The following is a 17,633-nucleotide window of genomic DNA, read 5'->3' as shown; positions in this document are numbered from 1 at the left end:
CAAATAGAGAACTTTTCATTTTTTTTTCATGATACTAATTACTCTCTATACATTTTTACTTTCTATTTTACATCTCAAGCTTGTCTGTAATTCTAGATTCAGACATTTAGGACAATATGGTAGAATTTACATGTTATGCCTTAAGTAAATGACATAATCGGTAGGTACTCCTATTTACTAAACAGTTACTTATAATTTAAGTTTGCTGCAGGCAAAAAGGAATTATAGGATTTTCATCCACTTCCTTCGGCCTGTATCTAAATGATAACATAATTTAGTGCCAAATATTTGTTTTATATGTCAGAGGCTCTAACTATATTTTGTAAAACATAAGTATTTTAATTTAAAGCTTTTTGTTTCTAAAGTTAGTTACATTACATGTTTCATTCATATTGTGTAAGAATATCATATATTTGAAATATGAGAATTATTGCTAATTCCTTTTAAACATGTATTTATTAAAAGTTTCTCATTCGGCCAGGCGCGGTGGCTCACGCCTGTAATCCCAGCACTTTGGGAGGCCGAGGCGGGTGGTTCACAAGGTCAAGAGATCGAGACCATCCTGGTCAACAAGGTGAAACCTCGTCTCTACTAAAAATACAAAAATTAGCTGGGATTGGTGGTGTGCGCTTGTAATCCCAGCTACTCGGGAGGCTGAGGCAGGAGAATTGCCTGAACCCAGGAGGTGGAGGTTGCGGTGAGCCGAGATCGCGCCATTGCACTCCAGCCTGGGTAACAAGAGCGAGACTCCGTCTCAAAAAAAAAGTTTCTCATTCGCATATTCTATTTATAATCATACTGCATATTCTCTGGAATTTTACTACCCCATGGTGTATGTCAGTGATTCAAAATACCTGCCTTTCATGAGTACGTAGAGTCAAATACTGTAGTTACACACATTCTTTTTTAATGGTGTATCAGTGTGCATCGAAGATTTTATGAGTAAATGTGTCACTTGTTGTGCAGTTTCATAGCAGTGTTTTGTTAGTGTAGGTTTCTTAACATATGGATTTTTTTGGTTTCACTTATGTAATGTAATTTTAGACAGTTTGCAGTTCTGTTTATCTCTTATAAATCAGCCATGTGTCTGTCACCATTAGATATATATGTGTGTCTGTTTATTTATAAATAAGGCCCCAATATTGGTTATGGCTTATCTTGTATATATCCTTTCTTAGCTAATTTTTAGTGGATCTTTTACGTAACCTGAGTGAGTAGCCATGGCAGTATTTTCCCCATGGCTTATTTTCACCATGTGTTTAATGATGATATTTCTCCTACCTTTGTGTGAGAGAAACAATTTGTAATTCGAAAGTAATTTTTGAAAATACTTGTAAATCTCTATTTTTTTTTTTCATTTTTTCTTTAGAAAAATTCTTGTAAAAACACATAACATACTATTTACCATATTAAATCTATTTAAGTGTACATTTCAGGGCCAGACATGGTGGTGGCTCACCTCTATAATCCAGGATTATTTGAGCTCAAAAGTTTGAAACCAACCTGGGAAACATGGAAATTCCCTCTCTACGAAATACTTATGAGCTTGAGTAGGGAGGATTACTTGAGCCTTGGAATTTGAGGCTAAAGTACGCCAAAACTGTACCAGTGCATGTTAGCTTGGGTGACAGAGTGAGACCCTGTCTCAAAAAAAAAAAGCAGCTTTACTTTTCAGGCATGTTAATTATATGCACATTGTTAGGCAAAAGACTTTTATATATTTTACATTTTTTGAAACTAAAACTCAGTACCTATTACATAACAACCCACTTTACCACCCTCTTTCTAGACCTTGAGAAACATGCTTCCACTTTCTGTTTTAATGAGTGTGACTAATTAAGATATCTCATATAAGTGGAATCATAACTGTATCCATCATTTCATTACTGAATTATTTTAGTTGACATAATATTCTCAAAGTTTATCGTAAAATATGACAAGATTTTCTTTTTTTTCTCTTCTTTTTCTTTTTATTTTGAGATGGAGTCTCTTGCTGTTGCCCAGGCTGGAGTGCTATGGCATGATTTCGGCTCACTGTAACCTCCACCTCCCAAGTTCAAGCAGTTCTTGTCGGCCTCCTAAGTAGCTGAGATTTCAGGCATCAACCACCATGCCCAGCTAATTTTTGTATTTTTAGTAGAGATAAGATTTCACCATGTTGGCCAGGCTGGTCTCGGACTCCTGACCTGAGATGATCAGTTTTACTTTTGCTTTTTTTTTTTTTTTTTTTTTGAGACAGAGTCTTGCTCTGTCATCCACGCTGGAGTAAAAATGGCCATACTGTCAAAAGTAATTCAGTGCTTATCCCAGTAAACTGTTCCTGATATCTCTCACAAAATTAGAAAAAATTATTTTAAAATTCATATGAAATCCAAAAAGACCAGCCTGACCAACATAGTTAAACCCTGTCTCTACAAAAATTAGCCGGACATAATGGCGGGTAGTAGTAATCCCAGCTACTTGAAAGGCTGAGGCAAGAGAATCACTTGGACCTGGGAGGCGGAGGTTACAGTGAGCCAAGATTGTGCCATTGCATCCCAGCCTGGGTGACAGAGACTCTGTCTCAAAAAAAGGCAAAAGTAAAACTAGCAAATCCAAGAATATATTTAAAAAAAACACATGGGCTGAGTGAAGTGGCTCACACCTGTAGTACTAGCATTTTGAGAGGCCAAGCCAAGAGCATTGGTTGAGCCCAGGAGTTCCAAACTAGCATGGGCAACATGAGCACGTCTCTAAAAATAAAAATAAATAAAATTAAAATAAAACACATTCTTCAACTCAGGGTTCAAAAAGTTTAATTTTGTTAAGTTGTCAATACAATCCCAACAAATGGGTCTTTATGTCTACAATTATTATGTTGCTATGTATTTCTTGCTTTACCTTTGCCAAAATTTTCTTGATATATTTTGGAGTCCTGATGTCATATATACATAGATAGATAAACATAAATAGGTAGTTACGATAGTTATAGATTTTTAAAATTTTTAATATTAAAAAAAACATGGAATGCTTCAAGAATTTGCGTGTCATCCTTGCGCAGGGGCTTCTCTGTATCGTTCCAGTTTTAGTATATGTGCTGCCGAAGTGGGCACGATAGTTACAGATTCTTAACCCACTTGGCCATTATATAACATCAGTGTTTGTCTAATGTTAGTACTTGACTTAAAGGATATTATTTCCAATATAATTACTACCACCTCACCCAATTGTGGTTACTATTTGCATGAAATATAGATTCTTTTCATGCTGTTACTTTCAGCCTATTTGACTCAATGCTAAAATGAGTCTGTTATATGCAGCATATTGTATGCTTTTTTACTTAAACTACTTAGGCATCTTATTCCTTCTTCTTTTTATAAATGTATATATTTTTGAGATAAAGTCTCACTAAGTCAACCAAGCTGGTTTGCAGTGGCGTGATTACAGCTCACTGCAACTTCAACCTCCCAAACTCGGATGATCTCATTTCAGCTTCTCAAGTAGCTGGGCTGCAAATATGTGCCATCATGCCTAGCTCATTGTTTTTGTTTGGTTTGTTTTGCAGGGACAGAGTTTGGCCATGTTGTCCAGTCTGGTCTCAAATTATTGAGTTTAAGTGATCAGCCCCCCTGGGCCCAACAAAGTCCTGGGATTATACATTTTTTTAATTAAGTAGTTCAATTAATTTATGTTTAAAATGATTGCTTGGCCGGGCGTGGTGGCTCAAGCCTGTAATCCCAGCACTTTGGGAGGCCGAGGTGGGTGGAACACGAGGTCAACATATCAAGACCATCCTGGTCAACATGGTGAAATGCCATCTCAACTAAAAATCCAAAAAATTAGCTGGGCATAGTGGTGCGTGCCTGTAATCCCAGCTACTCAGGAGGCTGAGGCAGGAGAATTGCCTGAACCCAGGAGGCGGAGGTTGCGGTGAGCCGAGATCATGCTATTGCACTCCAGTCTGGGTTACAAGAGTGAAACTCTGTCTCAAAAAAAATAATAATAACAAAAAATAAAATAAAATGATTGCTTAAAGAAATAACGTTACTATTACCAGTTTCATTGTTATTGGGTTTACTTTTTTGTGTGTTCTGGAATAGGTTTGCAGAATTTATAAATTTGTTACATAGGTAAACATGTCCCATAGTGATTTACTGTACCTATCAACTCATCACTTAGATATTTAGCCCTGTGTGCATTAGCTGTTTATCTTGATGCTCTCTGTTCCCCAGTATGACAGGTCCCGGTGTGTGTTGTTCCCTTTTATGTGTCCATGCGTTCTTATTGTTCAGCTCCCACGTATGAGTAAAAATATGTGGTGTTTCGATTTGTGTTTCTGCATTAGTTTGCTGAGGATAATGGCTTTCAGCTCCATCCATGCCTTCACAAAGTACATGATCCTTATTCTTTTTTTTTTGATATGGAGTTTCCAGGCTGGAGTGCAGTGGCACAATCTTGGCTCACTGCAACCTCTGCCGCTGGGGCTCAAGCGATTCTCCTGCCTCAGCCTCCTGAGCAGCTGGGACTATGGGCATGAGCCACCACGCCCAGCTAATTTTTATATTTTTAGTAGAGACGGGGTTTCACCATGTTGGCTAGGATAGTATTGATCTCTTGACCTCATGATCGTCCCGCCTCAGCCTCCGAAAGTGCTGGGATTACAGGCATGAGCCACCACAACTGGCTGATTTTATTCTTTTTTATGGTTGCGTAGTGTTCTGTAGTGTATATGTACCACATTTTCTTTATCCAGTCTGCCATTGATGGACATGTGGATTGATTCCATGTCTTTGCTATTGTAAATAGTGCTGCAATGAACATACACATCCACGTATCTTTATAATAGAATAATTTATATTCCTTTGGGTATATACCCAGTAATGGGATTTCTGGGTCAGATGGTATTTCTGGTTCTAGGTCTTTTAGGAATACTGCCATACTGTCTTCCATAATGATTCAACTAATGTACATTCCCACCAACAGTGTAAAAGTATTTCTGTTTATCCACAGCCTCACCCGTATCTATTGTTTCTTGACCTTTTAATAATCACTATTCTTTTTTTTTTTTTAATTTTTGAGACGGAGTTTCGCTTTTGTTATCCAGACTGGAGTGCAATGGCGCAATCTCGGCTCACCGCAACCTCTGCCTCCTGGGTTCAGGCAATTCTTCTGCCTCAGCCTCCTGAGTAGCTGGGACTACAGGCGCGCACCACCATGCCCAGCTAATTTTTCATATTTTTAGTAGAGACGGGGTTTCACCTTGCTGACCAGGATGGACTCCATCTCTTGACCTCGTGATCCACCCGCCTCTGCCTCCCAAAGTGCTGGGATTACAGGCTTGAGCCACCGTGCCCGGCTTTATTTTGTTTTCAAAGTAAAATGATTTTGAAATAAGTATTATGGTAGAATTTTTTTTGTTGTTAAATCAGAATTTGGGAAGTTCTCAGCTTTCTTTTTCTTTAATTTACGTCTGTATTACTTTTTCCCTATATTCTTCTTCTAAGTTTTTTTGTTTTTGTTTGGTTTGTTTGTTTTTTTTTTTTGAGACGGCGTTTTGCTCTTGTTACCCAGGCTGGAGTGCAATGGCGCGATCTCGGCTCACCGCAACCTCCGCCTCCTGGGTTCAGGCAATTCTCCTGCCTCAGCTTCCTGAGTAGCTGGGATTATAGGCACGCGCCACCATGCCCAGCTAATTTTTTGTATTTTTTTTAGTAGAGATGTGGTTTCACCATGTTGACCAGGCTGGTCTTGATTTCTTGACCTCGTGATCCACCCGCCTCAGCCTCCCAAAGTGCTGGGATTACAGGCTTGAGCCACCGCACCCGGCCTATCTTCTTCTAAGTTTTATTTCATGAATATATTAATCTATTTGATGTTGTTCAATAATTTTGAAATTCTATATTTTTTTTTCTTTTGCAATTTTATATTTTTGGGTTATATATTTTAGGGTATGCCAGCTTACACCAGTTAACTGTGCTTTAATGTTTTAGTTTATATTATAATTGTGTACGACAGTGTTTAACTCTGTACAATTTAAGTCAGTTTGTAGCAAAATCAAATACAAATCAGCCATATGTCTATTGCCAAAATCATTATTTCCGTGTTTTTTTGCCTGTATAAATATTATCTCTGTGTTTTTTATGACTTGTATATTTGTTGAGTAGGTTTGTTGTGAATGGTTGTTCAATCTTCTCTAGGTGAGCAGTCATAAAAATTCTCCTCAGGCCGGGCACGGTGGCTCAAGCCTGTAATCCCAGCACTTTGGGAGGCCGAGGCGGGTGGATCACGAGGTCAAGAGATCGAGACCATCCTGGTCAACATGGTGAAACCCCGTCTCTACTAAAAATACAAAAATTAGCTGGGCATGGTGGTGCACGTCTGTAGTCCCAGCTACTCAGGAGGCTGAGGCTTGAACCCAGGAGGCGGAGGTTGCGGTGAGCCGAGATTACGCCATTGCACTCCAGCCTGGGTAACAAGAGTGAAACCCCATCTCAAGAAAAAAAAAATTCTCCTAATTTCAGTATCTATTGTGAATCTATATTTTTGTGTGAGAGAAATGCTTGTGGGTTTGAAGATTATATAAAAACTATCATAACTTTGCATCTTTTTTAAAGTATTACTGTTTATTGTTTCTTGTCAGAACCACATAACAAAATTTATTGCCAACCCTTTTAAAATAATGCTGTTTGGGCTGGGTGCGGTGGCTCATGCCTGTAATCCAGCACTTTGGGAGGTTGAGGTGGGCGGATTGCCTGATGTCAGGAGTTTGGGACCAGCCTAGCTAACATGGTGAAAACCCGTCTCTCCTAAAAATACAAAAATTAGCCAGGCATTGTGATGGTCACCTGTAGTCCCAGCTACTCAGGAGGCCGAGGCAGGAGAATCGCTTGAACCTGGGAGGTGGAGGGTGCAGTGAGCCAAGATCATACCACTGTACTCAGCCTGGGTAACAGAGCAAGACTCTGTCTCTGAAAAAATAAAATAAGCTGTTGAGACATATTAACTGTATGAAAGTGTTGTGCCACATATCCCTAGAATGTTTTTATCTTGCGAAGCTCAATCTCAGTATACATTCAACAAGAACTAATTCTTCCGATTCTCTGGCACTTTGCAAACACCACTCTGCTTTCTTTTTCTAAGAGTGTAACTGCCTCACATACCTCGTACAGTCTCTTTTTGTGGCTGGTCATTTTGTTTTGTGTAATGTCATCAAGCTTTAGCTTTATGGTGGTTAGAATATTTTTGGCTTTTTAAGTCCTGGGTGATATTCCACTATTTTTATATTTTAAATTATATCTACTGAATAATTTGGTGACAGAAAATCACATTGTTGCTTTCAGTAACAATGCTGCAGTAATGATGGGTATGCCAAGAACTCTTCATATGGCCATATATGTGAAAGTTTATATATGACTCGCATTCTATTTTTTTGACCATTATAGCTATACCAATTTGTTTTTATTCTGTAACTTTGTAATGTATTTTGAAATCGGGAAGTGTACTGACTTTAACAAGCTTCCTTTTTAGAAGACTTTGGGTACTTTATCGTCTTTGGGGATTTCCTATACTCAGGGGGTTGCTGTTTCTGTTTCATCCAAAATGCAATGAGAAATTCTAAAGAAAAATTGCATTAAATTTCTAGATTACATTGAGCAGTATGGACATCTTCAAAATATTAATTATGTCAACCTTTGAACAGGAGCATGTTGGAGTGTGTTGTTTAATTTCTATAAAGTTGTAAATTTTTCAGTTTTTGTCTATTGCTTTATACTCATTTCATTTTGATCATAGAATGTAATTCATGTAACTTTTCGGTTTTAAAAAATTTGTTAAGACTTCTTTTTTTGGTGGGTCACAGTGACTCATGCCTGTAATCCCAGCACTATAGGAGGCTGAGGTAGACAGATCATGAGGTCAAGAGATTGAGAACATCCTGGCCAACATGGTAAAACCCTGTTTTTACTAAAAATACAAAAATGCCGGGCTCGATGGCTCAAGCCTGTAATCCCAGCACTTTGGGAGGCCAAGGCAGGTGGATCACGAGGTCAGGAGATCAAGACCATCCTGGTCAACAAGGTGAAACCCCATCTCTACTAAAAATACAAAAAATTAGCTGGGCATGGTGGCACATGCCTGTAGTCCCAGCTACTCAGGAGGCTGAGGCAGGAGAATTGCCTGAACCCAGGAGGCGGAGGTTGCGGTGAGCCGAGATCGCGCCATTGCACTCCAGCCTGGGTAAGAAGAGCGAAACTCCGTCTCAAAAAAAAAAAATACAAAAATTAGCTGGGCATGGTGGTGCACGCCTGTAGTCCCAGCTACTCAGAAGGCTGAGGCAGAAGAATCTCTTGAACCTGGGAGGCAGAAGTTGCAGTGAGCCAAGATATGTAGACTGTGAAACAGAAAGACTTATTGTTTTATTTGATGCTTGTATCTTTGTCTCTCATTTTCTCTTAACTTGTGTATTTTTTATTACTATGTTGATATGCTTTTACTTCTTTCTTATTTTGTTTTATGTATCTACACAAATATATTCTTTGTGCTACCTTGGGGATTACATAAAATCTCTAAAAGATACAACATACTTCAGTGTGATATTAAAAAAAACTTAGTTGCATACAAAAATGTTTTCTCATTACGTCTGCCCTCAAATTTGTCATTGATGGTTCAAATTATATCTTTTTATGTTGTATATTCATTAACATGTTTATAATAATTTCTGTTTTTTAACGTTCAAATTTTAGAGAATAATTTAAAAATGTTTTTTGCACCATTATAATAATGCTTTAAAAAAATCAATTTTTTGTGTTTCTGCATGTCTTTTCCAGAAAATAAATGTATTTTTATATGATTATGTGTTGTTTCGTTGAGTAATGTTATTTTTAGTAGAAACAATTGCTTTTAGCACCTTTTTTGGCACTTTTTATGGAGTGCCAATACGCTTCTTCAGAATTTGGTTGTTTTTGAAGTTTTTTTTTTTTTGAGATGGAGTTTCACTCTTGTTACCCAGGCTGGAGTGCAACTGCGTGATCTTGGCTCACCACAACCTCCGCCTCTTGGCTTCAGGCAATTCAACTGCCTCAGCCTCCTGAGTAGCTGGGATTACAGGCACACGCCACCATGTCCAGCAAATTTTTTTATATTTTTAGTAGAGACGGGGTTTCACCATGTTGACCAGGATTGTCTCGATCTCTTGACCTCGTGATCCACCTGCCTCGGCCTCCCAAAGTTCTGGGATTACAGGCGTGAGCCACCGCGCCCCGCCTGAAGTTTTGTTTTGTTTTTTTTTTTAATTTAGCAGGACATCTTTGCTGATGGTATTATACTCACTTGAAAAGTTTTTTTTTTGTTTGTTTCAGGACTTTCACTATATCAGACAGTACCCTTGTGGTCTGCAAAAGTTTTGTTGATAATTCACTGGCTATCTCATAAGACTATGCTTGCAAATGATGCATCACTTTTATCTTGCAGTTTCCAAGATTCTCTTTTTTTCTGTGACTTTTGAAATTGTGCTTATATAAGTGTTTGTTATAAATATTTTTGTGTGTATCCTAGTTTGTTTTTTGAGTTTTTTTTTTTTTTTTTGATATGGAGTCTCACTCCTGTCGCCCAGGCTGGAGTGGAGTGGCATGATCTTGGCTCACTGCAACCTCCACCTCCTGGGTTCAAGCAATTCTCCTGCCAAAGCCTCCCACGTAGCTGGGACTACAGGCTTGTGCCACCATGTCCAGCTAATTTTTGTATTTTTAGTAGACACGATGTTGGCCAGGATGATCTCGATCTCCTGACCTCATGGTCTGCGAACCTGACTTCATGATCTGCCCACCTTGGGCTCCCAAAGTGCTAGGATTACAAGCGTGAGCCACCGCACCTGGCTGAGCTTTTTGTTTTTATGTCATTTCTTTCTTTCAGGATATCTCAGTTATTCCTTTTGACATTTTTTACTTTTATAATTTTTGTTTTTTTTTTTTTATATTTTATGTATTTTGTTCTTATCATTTTTCTGATTTTCTGTAGTTCTCTATGTACCTATTTTACTATTACCCAAATTATTTTCAATTTTTTTTTTAATAGAGACGAGGTTTCACCATGTTAACCAGGATGATCTCGATCTCTTGACCTCTTGATCCCCCCGCCTCAGCCTCCAAAAGTGCTGAGATTACAGGCGTGAGCCACCGCACCCAGCCCTATTTTCAATTTTTAAATTAATATTTTTATGGTTTTTTATAATATTTTTGATAAAACTATATTGCTCTGTTTTGTATACATTATAATCTATGATTGACATTTGGACATTGAAAAAGGCTACCTGTCACAATCTTTATAATATAGCTTTGTTGGCCAGGCGCGGTGGCTCACACCTGTAATCCCAGCACTTTGGGAGGCCAAGGCGGGTGGATCGCGAGGTCAAGAGATCAAGACCATCCTGGTCAACATGGTGAAACCCCGTCTCTACTAAAAATACAAAAAATTAGCTGGGCATGGTGGCGCGTGCCTGTAGTCCCAGCTACTCGGGAGGCTGAGGTAGGAGAATTACCTGAACCCAGGAGGTGGAGGTTGCGGTGAGCCGAGATCGCGCCATTGCGCTCCAGCCTGGGTAACAAGAGCAAAACTCCGTCTCAAAAAAAAAATATATATATAATAGCTTTGTTATGTCATACTCTGAGCAATTGTCTAAAGATTCTGGGAGTCTCTTAGGCATGTTCCTAGAATGTATCTTGTCTACAATTTTGTGCTTATTTTTTATTTAAAGGAGTTTGTGTTTCTTTTCTTTTTTTTTCTTGAGACAGAATCTCGCTCTGTCTCCCATACTAGAGTACAATGGCCCAATCTTGGTTCACTGCAACCTCTGCCTCCTGGGTTCTAGCAATTCTCTCGCCTCAGTCTCCCAAGTACCTGGGAATACAGGTGCAGGCCACCACACCTGGCTAATTTTTAAAAAATATATATATTAGTAGAGATAGGGTTTCACCATGTCTCAAACTTGTGACTTCAGGTGATCCACCAGCCTTGGCCTCCCAAAGTGCTGGTATTACAGGTGTGAACCACCTCATCTGGCCCCTTTGTGTTTCTTCTTAACAGTCAGTAATCATTTGCTATATCTGTCTTCTGTGTGTGGTACTCTAGTCTCTCTGCTGTAACATTTAGCTTTGGTCTCAGCAGACATAAACTGTCATTCCAAAGTATACCACCATTTCTTTGAGCACTATGTCGAGGATCCAGAAACCAGTGTCTAGAAAAACCTCCAGAAGCAAGTAGTAAATATGTATGTGCAGTATTTTACTTGTCTTTTTAAAAAGAAACCATAAGTTGGCAGTTTACTTGGAAAGGCGCTATGTTATATTGGGGAGCCGGAAGAGCTGTGCTGGGTAAATGTAACAGACTTTTCTTTTTCTTCTCTGTCACTCTCTGTTGTGCTCAGCTGGGGCACTTCCCACACTTAACTCTTTTATACATTTCCTCAGATGTATTTTTGTTGTATGTTTTTGTTACGTTTACATGTCTATAGAAAATAGGGCCTTTGGTATTTTGCTGTGCCATCTTGTATATGTAGTTTGTATAATTTTCTGGGTTAGATTTGAGTCTAGTAAATGGAGTAATTTGTTATTTTTATTTCTTTCAGTTATATATTCTCATTTTGCCCAAGACCTTTGGCCAGTGCAGGGCATAAAAGATTCTTTCCAAGAAGTCATATTGAGAAGATATGGGAAATGTGGACATGAAGATTTACAGTTAACTACAGACTGTGAAAGTGTGGAAGAGTGTAATCTGTACAAAGAAGGTTATAATGAACTAAACCAGTGTTTGACAACTACCCAGAGTGAAATATTTCAATGTGATCAATATGTGAACGTCTTTTACACATTTTCAAATTCAAATATACATGAGATAAGATATACTGGAAAGAAACCTTTCAAATGTAAAAAATGTGACAAATCATTTTGCATGCTTTTACACCTAACTCAACATAAAAGAACTCATATTAGGGAGAATTCTTACCAATGTGAAGAATGTGGTAAAGTCTTTAACTGGTTCTCAACCCTTACTAGACACAGGAGAATTCACACTGGAGAGAAGCCCTACAAATGTGAAGACTGTGGCAAAGCTTTTAAGCAGTCTTCAACTCTTACTGCACATAAGATAATTCATACTGGAGAGAAACCTTACAGATGTGACGAATGCGGCAAAGCCTTTAACCGGTCCTCGCACCTTACTACTCATAAAAGAATCCATACTGGAGAGAAACCCTACAGATGTGAAGAATGTGGCAGAGCTTTTAACCGGTCCTCACATCTTACTACACATAAGATTATTCATACTGGAGAGAAACCCTACAAATGTGAGGAATGTGGCAAAGCCTTTAACCAGTCATCAACCCTTACTACACATAAGGTAATTCATGCAGGAGAGAAACCCTACAAATGTGAAGAATGTGGCAAAGCTTTTTACCGATTCTCATACCTTACTAAACATAAGATAATTCATACTGGAGAGAAATTTTACAAATGTGACGAATGTGGCAAAGGCTTTAATTGGTCATCAACGCTTACTAAACATAAAAGAATTCATACTGGAGAGAAACCCTACAAATGTGAAGAATGTGGCAAAGCTTTTAATGAGTCCTCAAACCTTACTGCACATAAGATAATTCATACTGGAGAGAAACCCTACAAATGTGAAGAATGTGGCAAAGCATTTAACCGTTCCCCAAAACTTAATGCACATAAAGTAATTCATACTGGAGAGAAACCCTACAAATGTGAAGTATGTGGCAAAGCTTTTAACCAAATGTCAAACCTTACTAAACATAAGATAACTCATACTGGGGATACATCTTACAAATACCAAGAATGTGATAAAGCCTTTAACCCATCCTCAACTCTTACTAAACATAAGGTAATTCATACAGGAGAGAAACCATACAACTGTGAAGAATACAGCAGAGCTTTCAACCAGTCCTCAAACTTTATTGAGCAAAGTAATTCATACTGGAGGGAAACCGTACAAATGTGAAGACTGTAACAAAGCCTTTAACCAGTCCTCAATTCTTACTAAACATAAGACAATTAATACTGAAGAGGAACTCTATGAGTGTGAATAATATGGCACTGCTTTCAACAAGTCCTCAATTTGTAATAGACCTAAGATAATTTATACTGCAAAAAAAAACTACAAACCAGAAAGATGGTCAGTGCTTTTGAAAACACCTCAAACTTTTTTATTTTTTTGAGACGGAGTCTCACACTGTTTCCCAGGATGGACTGGAATGGCGCGGTCTTGGCTCACTGCAACCTCTGCCTCCCGCGTTCAAATGATTGTAGAGACGGGGTTTCACCATGTTGTCCAGGATGGTCTCAATCTCTTGATCTAGTGATCCACATGCCTTGGCCTCCCAAAGAGCTGGGATTACAGGCGTGAGGCACCATGCACGGCCTAAAACTTTCTTAAACATTAAAAAAAATACTGGTGAGACATATTAGAAAAGGAAAGAATGTGACAGAGCCTTTAAATGGTTGTCACACTTGATTGTAGGCCAGATAATTCATACTGAAGAAAACTTCTACGGAGTGAACAATGTGGCAAAACTTTGAATGAATGCTCACAGCTTATTGCACTGGAAAGCATTTATTAAGAAAAATTTTATAAATATAAAGACTGTGCAAAAGCCATTAATGTCTGTTCACATCTTACTCAACACTAGAGAGTTCATACTTAATAAAAGGAATGTAAGTGCAATTACTGTCAAAAGATCTTTCAGAAAATATCAACCTTTCAAGTGAAGAAGAGTATTTATTTTGAAGATGAACATTGAGATGTGAAAAGGATCACAGTACCTTTTTTTGTATCACAGGTCTTATTGTACACATTTTGTACTAGACGAAAACTCTGAAGTAGTTGCTCAAACTTTGCTCAACATCAGAAAATTTATATTGAAGAAAAACCTTGCAAATTTAATAAATTTCAAGACACTTTTTCAAAAATACAGCTTAGAAGACTCCAGAGATTTTATACTAAAATCTATTTTTGCACATATAGTAAAAATGAAAAAATATTAATTCAAAATTAAGGCTATGTAAATATCAGAGAATTTACAGTAGAAATATATAAGACACTGACACTCCAGATGTACTAAATCAGAGTGCTGGGTATAAAAAAATTAAAGTTGGTGGAAAAGTTGTTTGTATATAAGTTTAAAAGGAGTAGGTTTTTTAGAGAGTTATTACATTCAAAGTATACTTTATTTCTTGAAAAAAGTACAGATTTTTTAAAAGTAAATAATTATGTCATTCAACTCTCCAATTATTTCCTGCTGTTTCTTCATTCCTGTTGTATTCACATGTGAAAGCACGTGATCAGCTATTGCTGCATTAAAGACATGAGATTCTTTTTTATTAGGTGGCATTATTTATGATCTTTTCTATGAAACAGTGAGGACATTAAAATGTAAGATGCATGAAGAATATATAAGTGAAGAGGCTCTTTGTGGTTAACTTAATATTGAGTGATGCATTAGGTCAGTGTTCAGAGTAATATTCTTTTGCATTATGAGAAGAAAACATTTTTAATTTTATTTAAAATTAAATGAAAACCTATTAGTATGTTACATATTAGTATGTAATTGTGCTTTTATGTAATAAAATGCAATATGTTTAAAAAATGTTCGCTTATGTGTGAAGTTAATATTTAAATCCAACATTTTTAACATGCTAAATAGTACTGGCTGGGCGTGGTGGCTCACACCTGTAATCCCAGCACTTTGGGAGGCTAAGGTGGGTGGATCATGAGGTCAGGAGTTTGAGATCAGCCTGGCCAACATGATGAAAGCCTGTCTCTACTAAAAGTACAAAAAATTAGCCCATATGGTGGCAGACACCTATAATCCCAGCTCTTTGGGTAGGAGAGTTGCTTAAACCCGGGAGGCGGAGGTTGCAGTGAGCTGAGACCACCACTGCACTCCAGCCTGAACAAGAGAGCGAGACTCTGTCTCAAAAAAATAAAATAAATAAATACTACTGTATATTCAATGAGGTCTTACTATGTCACAAACTTTAACCTATTCTACTTAAGGGTTTGGATAAAAGATGGTAACAATATACTATTTGGCAACATAGCGGATTAACATCTGGAGTTATCTCGTCAGAGGGTTTAAACTGCAAATTAATATTGTTTATGTTAAATTTTTCTTTTTACCAATTTAAGTTTATTTTATTTTATTTTTGAGACAGAGTTTCGCTCTTGTTACCCAGGCTGGAGTGCAATGGCGCGATCTCGGCTCACCACAACCTCTGCCTCCTGGGTTCAAGCAATTCTCCTGCCTTGGCCTCCCAAAGTGCTGGGATTATAGGCATGAGCCACCACGCCCGGCCTTATAAGAATAATTTTTATGAAATATGCATAAAAAATAATTTTTAGATGTAATTCCACAATTAGTGTATTATGTTACATTTTATGTAGTTAGCACACTGTTTTGTCTTCAATTGGAATACTGTATAGAAGCTTCCTATTCTTTAGTTATCATTCTATTTATTTATTTATTTGGAGACGGAGTCTCACTCTGTCACCCAGGCTGGAGTGCAGTGATGTGATCTCAGCCCACTGCAACCTCCGCCTCCCGGGTTCAAGCGATTCTTCTGCCTCAGCCTCCCGAGTAGCTGTGACTACAGGTGCCCACCGCAATGCCCAGATAATTTTTTGTATCTTAGTAGAGACGGGGGTTTCACTGGTGCCCAGGCTGTTCTTGAACTCTTGAGCTCAGGCAATCCACCTGCCTCAGCCTCCAAAAGTGCTAAGATTACAGGCATGAGCCGCCGCGTCCAGCCTCTTTTTACTTTTTATAATTGGCATAAGTAAATTTATTTATGGAGTCAAATGGTTCAGGTAAATACAAGGAAAGCTTGATAAGTCATGAAGATGTTTTTATATGTAAATGTAGCCAGCATGTATGGCAGTTCTTGTGTAACATGCTCCAGAAAAAGCCATAAATACTTTTGCTAAAGTTAGTTTGTAATTTCAAGTCAGAGATAGAAAATATTAGTGGTGGTTGGCTGGGTGAGGTGGCTCAAGCCTGTAATCCCAGCACTTTGGGAGGCTGAGGCGGGCGGATCACAATGTCAAGGATCGAGACCATCCTAGCCAACATGGTGAAACCCCGTTTCTATTTAAAAAAAAAGAAAAGAAAATATTAGTGGTGAAGAAGTACAATTAATTTTTTATGTGAAGAGGACAGTTTTCAGGCTGCAACAGTGTTGTTGAATTAAAAAATGCTTCTTTTCTAATTGTCTTCAGATTTGTTTGTATTATGTGTATCCAGCTATGTTTGCATCACAGCCCTCATTTTTGTGTGTTATGGCTACAGTTTTCTCACTGTTGTCTTCATGCCATTTTATTTCACATGGTATTTTGCAGATTTTGATGAGAAAGTTGTTTTTTGTTTCTTCCTTTTTTTTTGAAACAGAATCTCGCTCTGTCGCCCAGGCTGGAGTGCAATGGCACACTCTGCTCACCGCAACCTCTGCCTCCTGGGTTCAAGCAATTCTCCTGCTTCAGCCTCCCAGGTAGCTGGGATTACAGGTGCGAACCACCACACCTGGCTAATTTTGTGTATGTGTGTGTATTTTTAAGTAGAGATGGGTTTCACCATTGTTGGTCAAGCTAGTCTCGAACCCCTGACATCATGATCCACCCACCTCAGCCTCTCCAAGTGCTGGGATTACAGGCATGAGCCACCTCACCTGACTTGTGTTTTTTTTTTTTGTTTTTTTTTTTGTTTTTTTTTTTTTTTGAGTCGGAGTCTAGCTCTGTCACCCAGGCTGGAGTGTAGTGTAGTGGCGTGATCTCAGCTCACTGCAACCTCTGCCTCCTGGGTTCAAGTGATTCTCCTGCCTCAGCCTTTTGAGTAGCTGAGATTACAGGTGCTTGCCACCATACCTGGCTAATTTTTGTATTATTATTAGAGATGGGGTTTCACCATTCTGTCAGGCTGGTCTCAAACTCTTGACTTCAGGTGATCCACCCACCTTGGCCTCCCAACGTGTTGGGGTTACAGGCTTGAGCCTGAAAAACTAGTTTTAACTGGAGAGTTTACTTATCAATATAACTTTCAGATCAGTTAATTAAGATAAAGGCCTACACTTTCCACAGGTGAGAGGTTGCATGGTTTTTTTTCTGTAAAAGGAAAATTTTATTAGATTGTTATACAAAGTGTAGTAAATACACAATTTGCTAGAAAATATACCTTTAAATTTTTAAGAGAATTAATGGTAAGTGAATATTTTTATATTCTCTGTAATATACTTATAGCAAAACTTATGTTTCCATGCAGAATCTTCTATTTTTTTTTTTTTTTCCTTCAAGAAGTCTCACTCTTACCCAGTCGGGAGTTCAGTGACACGATCTCAGCTCACTGTAACCTCCACCTCCCCAGTTTCAGGCAATTCTCATGCCTCAGCCTCCCAAATAGCTGAAATTATAGGCACTTGCCACCACACCTGGCTAACTTTTGTATTATATTATTATTTTTTTAAGAGATGGGTTTCACCATGTTGATCTGGCTGGTCTCGAACTCCTGACCTGATCCACCCACCTCAGCCTCCCAAAGTGCTGGGATTACAGACGTGAGCCACTGCACTCAGCCAACTTTTTTTTTTTTTTAATTG

At 38.2% G+C, this 17,633-nt stretch overlaps 2 protein-coding genes and 1 pseudogene across 2 annotated transcripts in view; 2 read left to right on the top strand and 1 right to left on the bottom strand.

The window, feature by feature from the left end:
* The window catches only part of LOC100404260 (uncharacterized), a 38,765-nt gene extending 24,130 nt beyond the window's left edge, over positions 1 to 14,635 (top strand). The window contains 2 exon segments of the mRNA XM_035285561.3: positions 11,600 to 12,950; positions 12,952 to 14,635. Coding sequence (XP_035141452.1) covers positions 11,600 to 12,950; positions 12,952 to 13,078 — 1,478 coding nt within the window. The 3' untranslated portion in view covers positions 13,079 to 14,635.
* Positions 1 to 17,633, top strand: part of LOC118142814 (uncharacterized) — a 73,063-nt gene that overhangs the window by 24,130 nt on the left and 31,300 nt on the right. The window lies entirely within an intron of this gene.
* LOC118150338 (U6 spliceosomal RNA) lies at positions 2,996 to 3,092 on the bottom strand (annotated as a pseudogene).

The sequence above is a fragment of the Callithrix jacchus genome, chromosome 22, assembly GCF_049354715.1.
Source record: "Callithrix jacchus isolate 240 chromosome 22, calJac240_pri, whole genome shotgun sequence".
NCBI lineage: Eukaryota > Metazoa > Chordata > Mammalia > Primates > Cebidae > Callithrix > Callithrix jacchus.
This window is presented reverse-complemented; position numbering and strand designations above follow the sequence as displayed.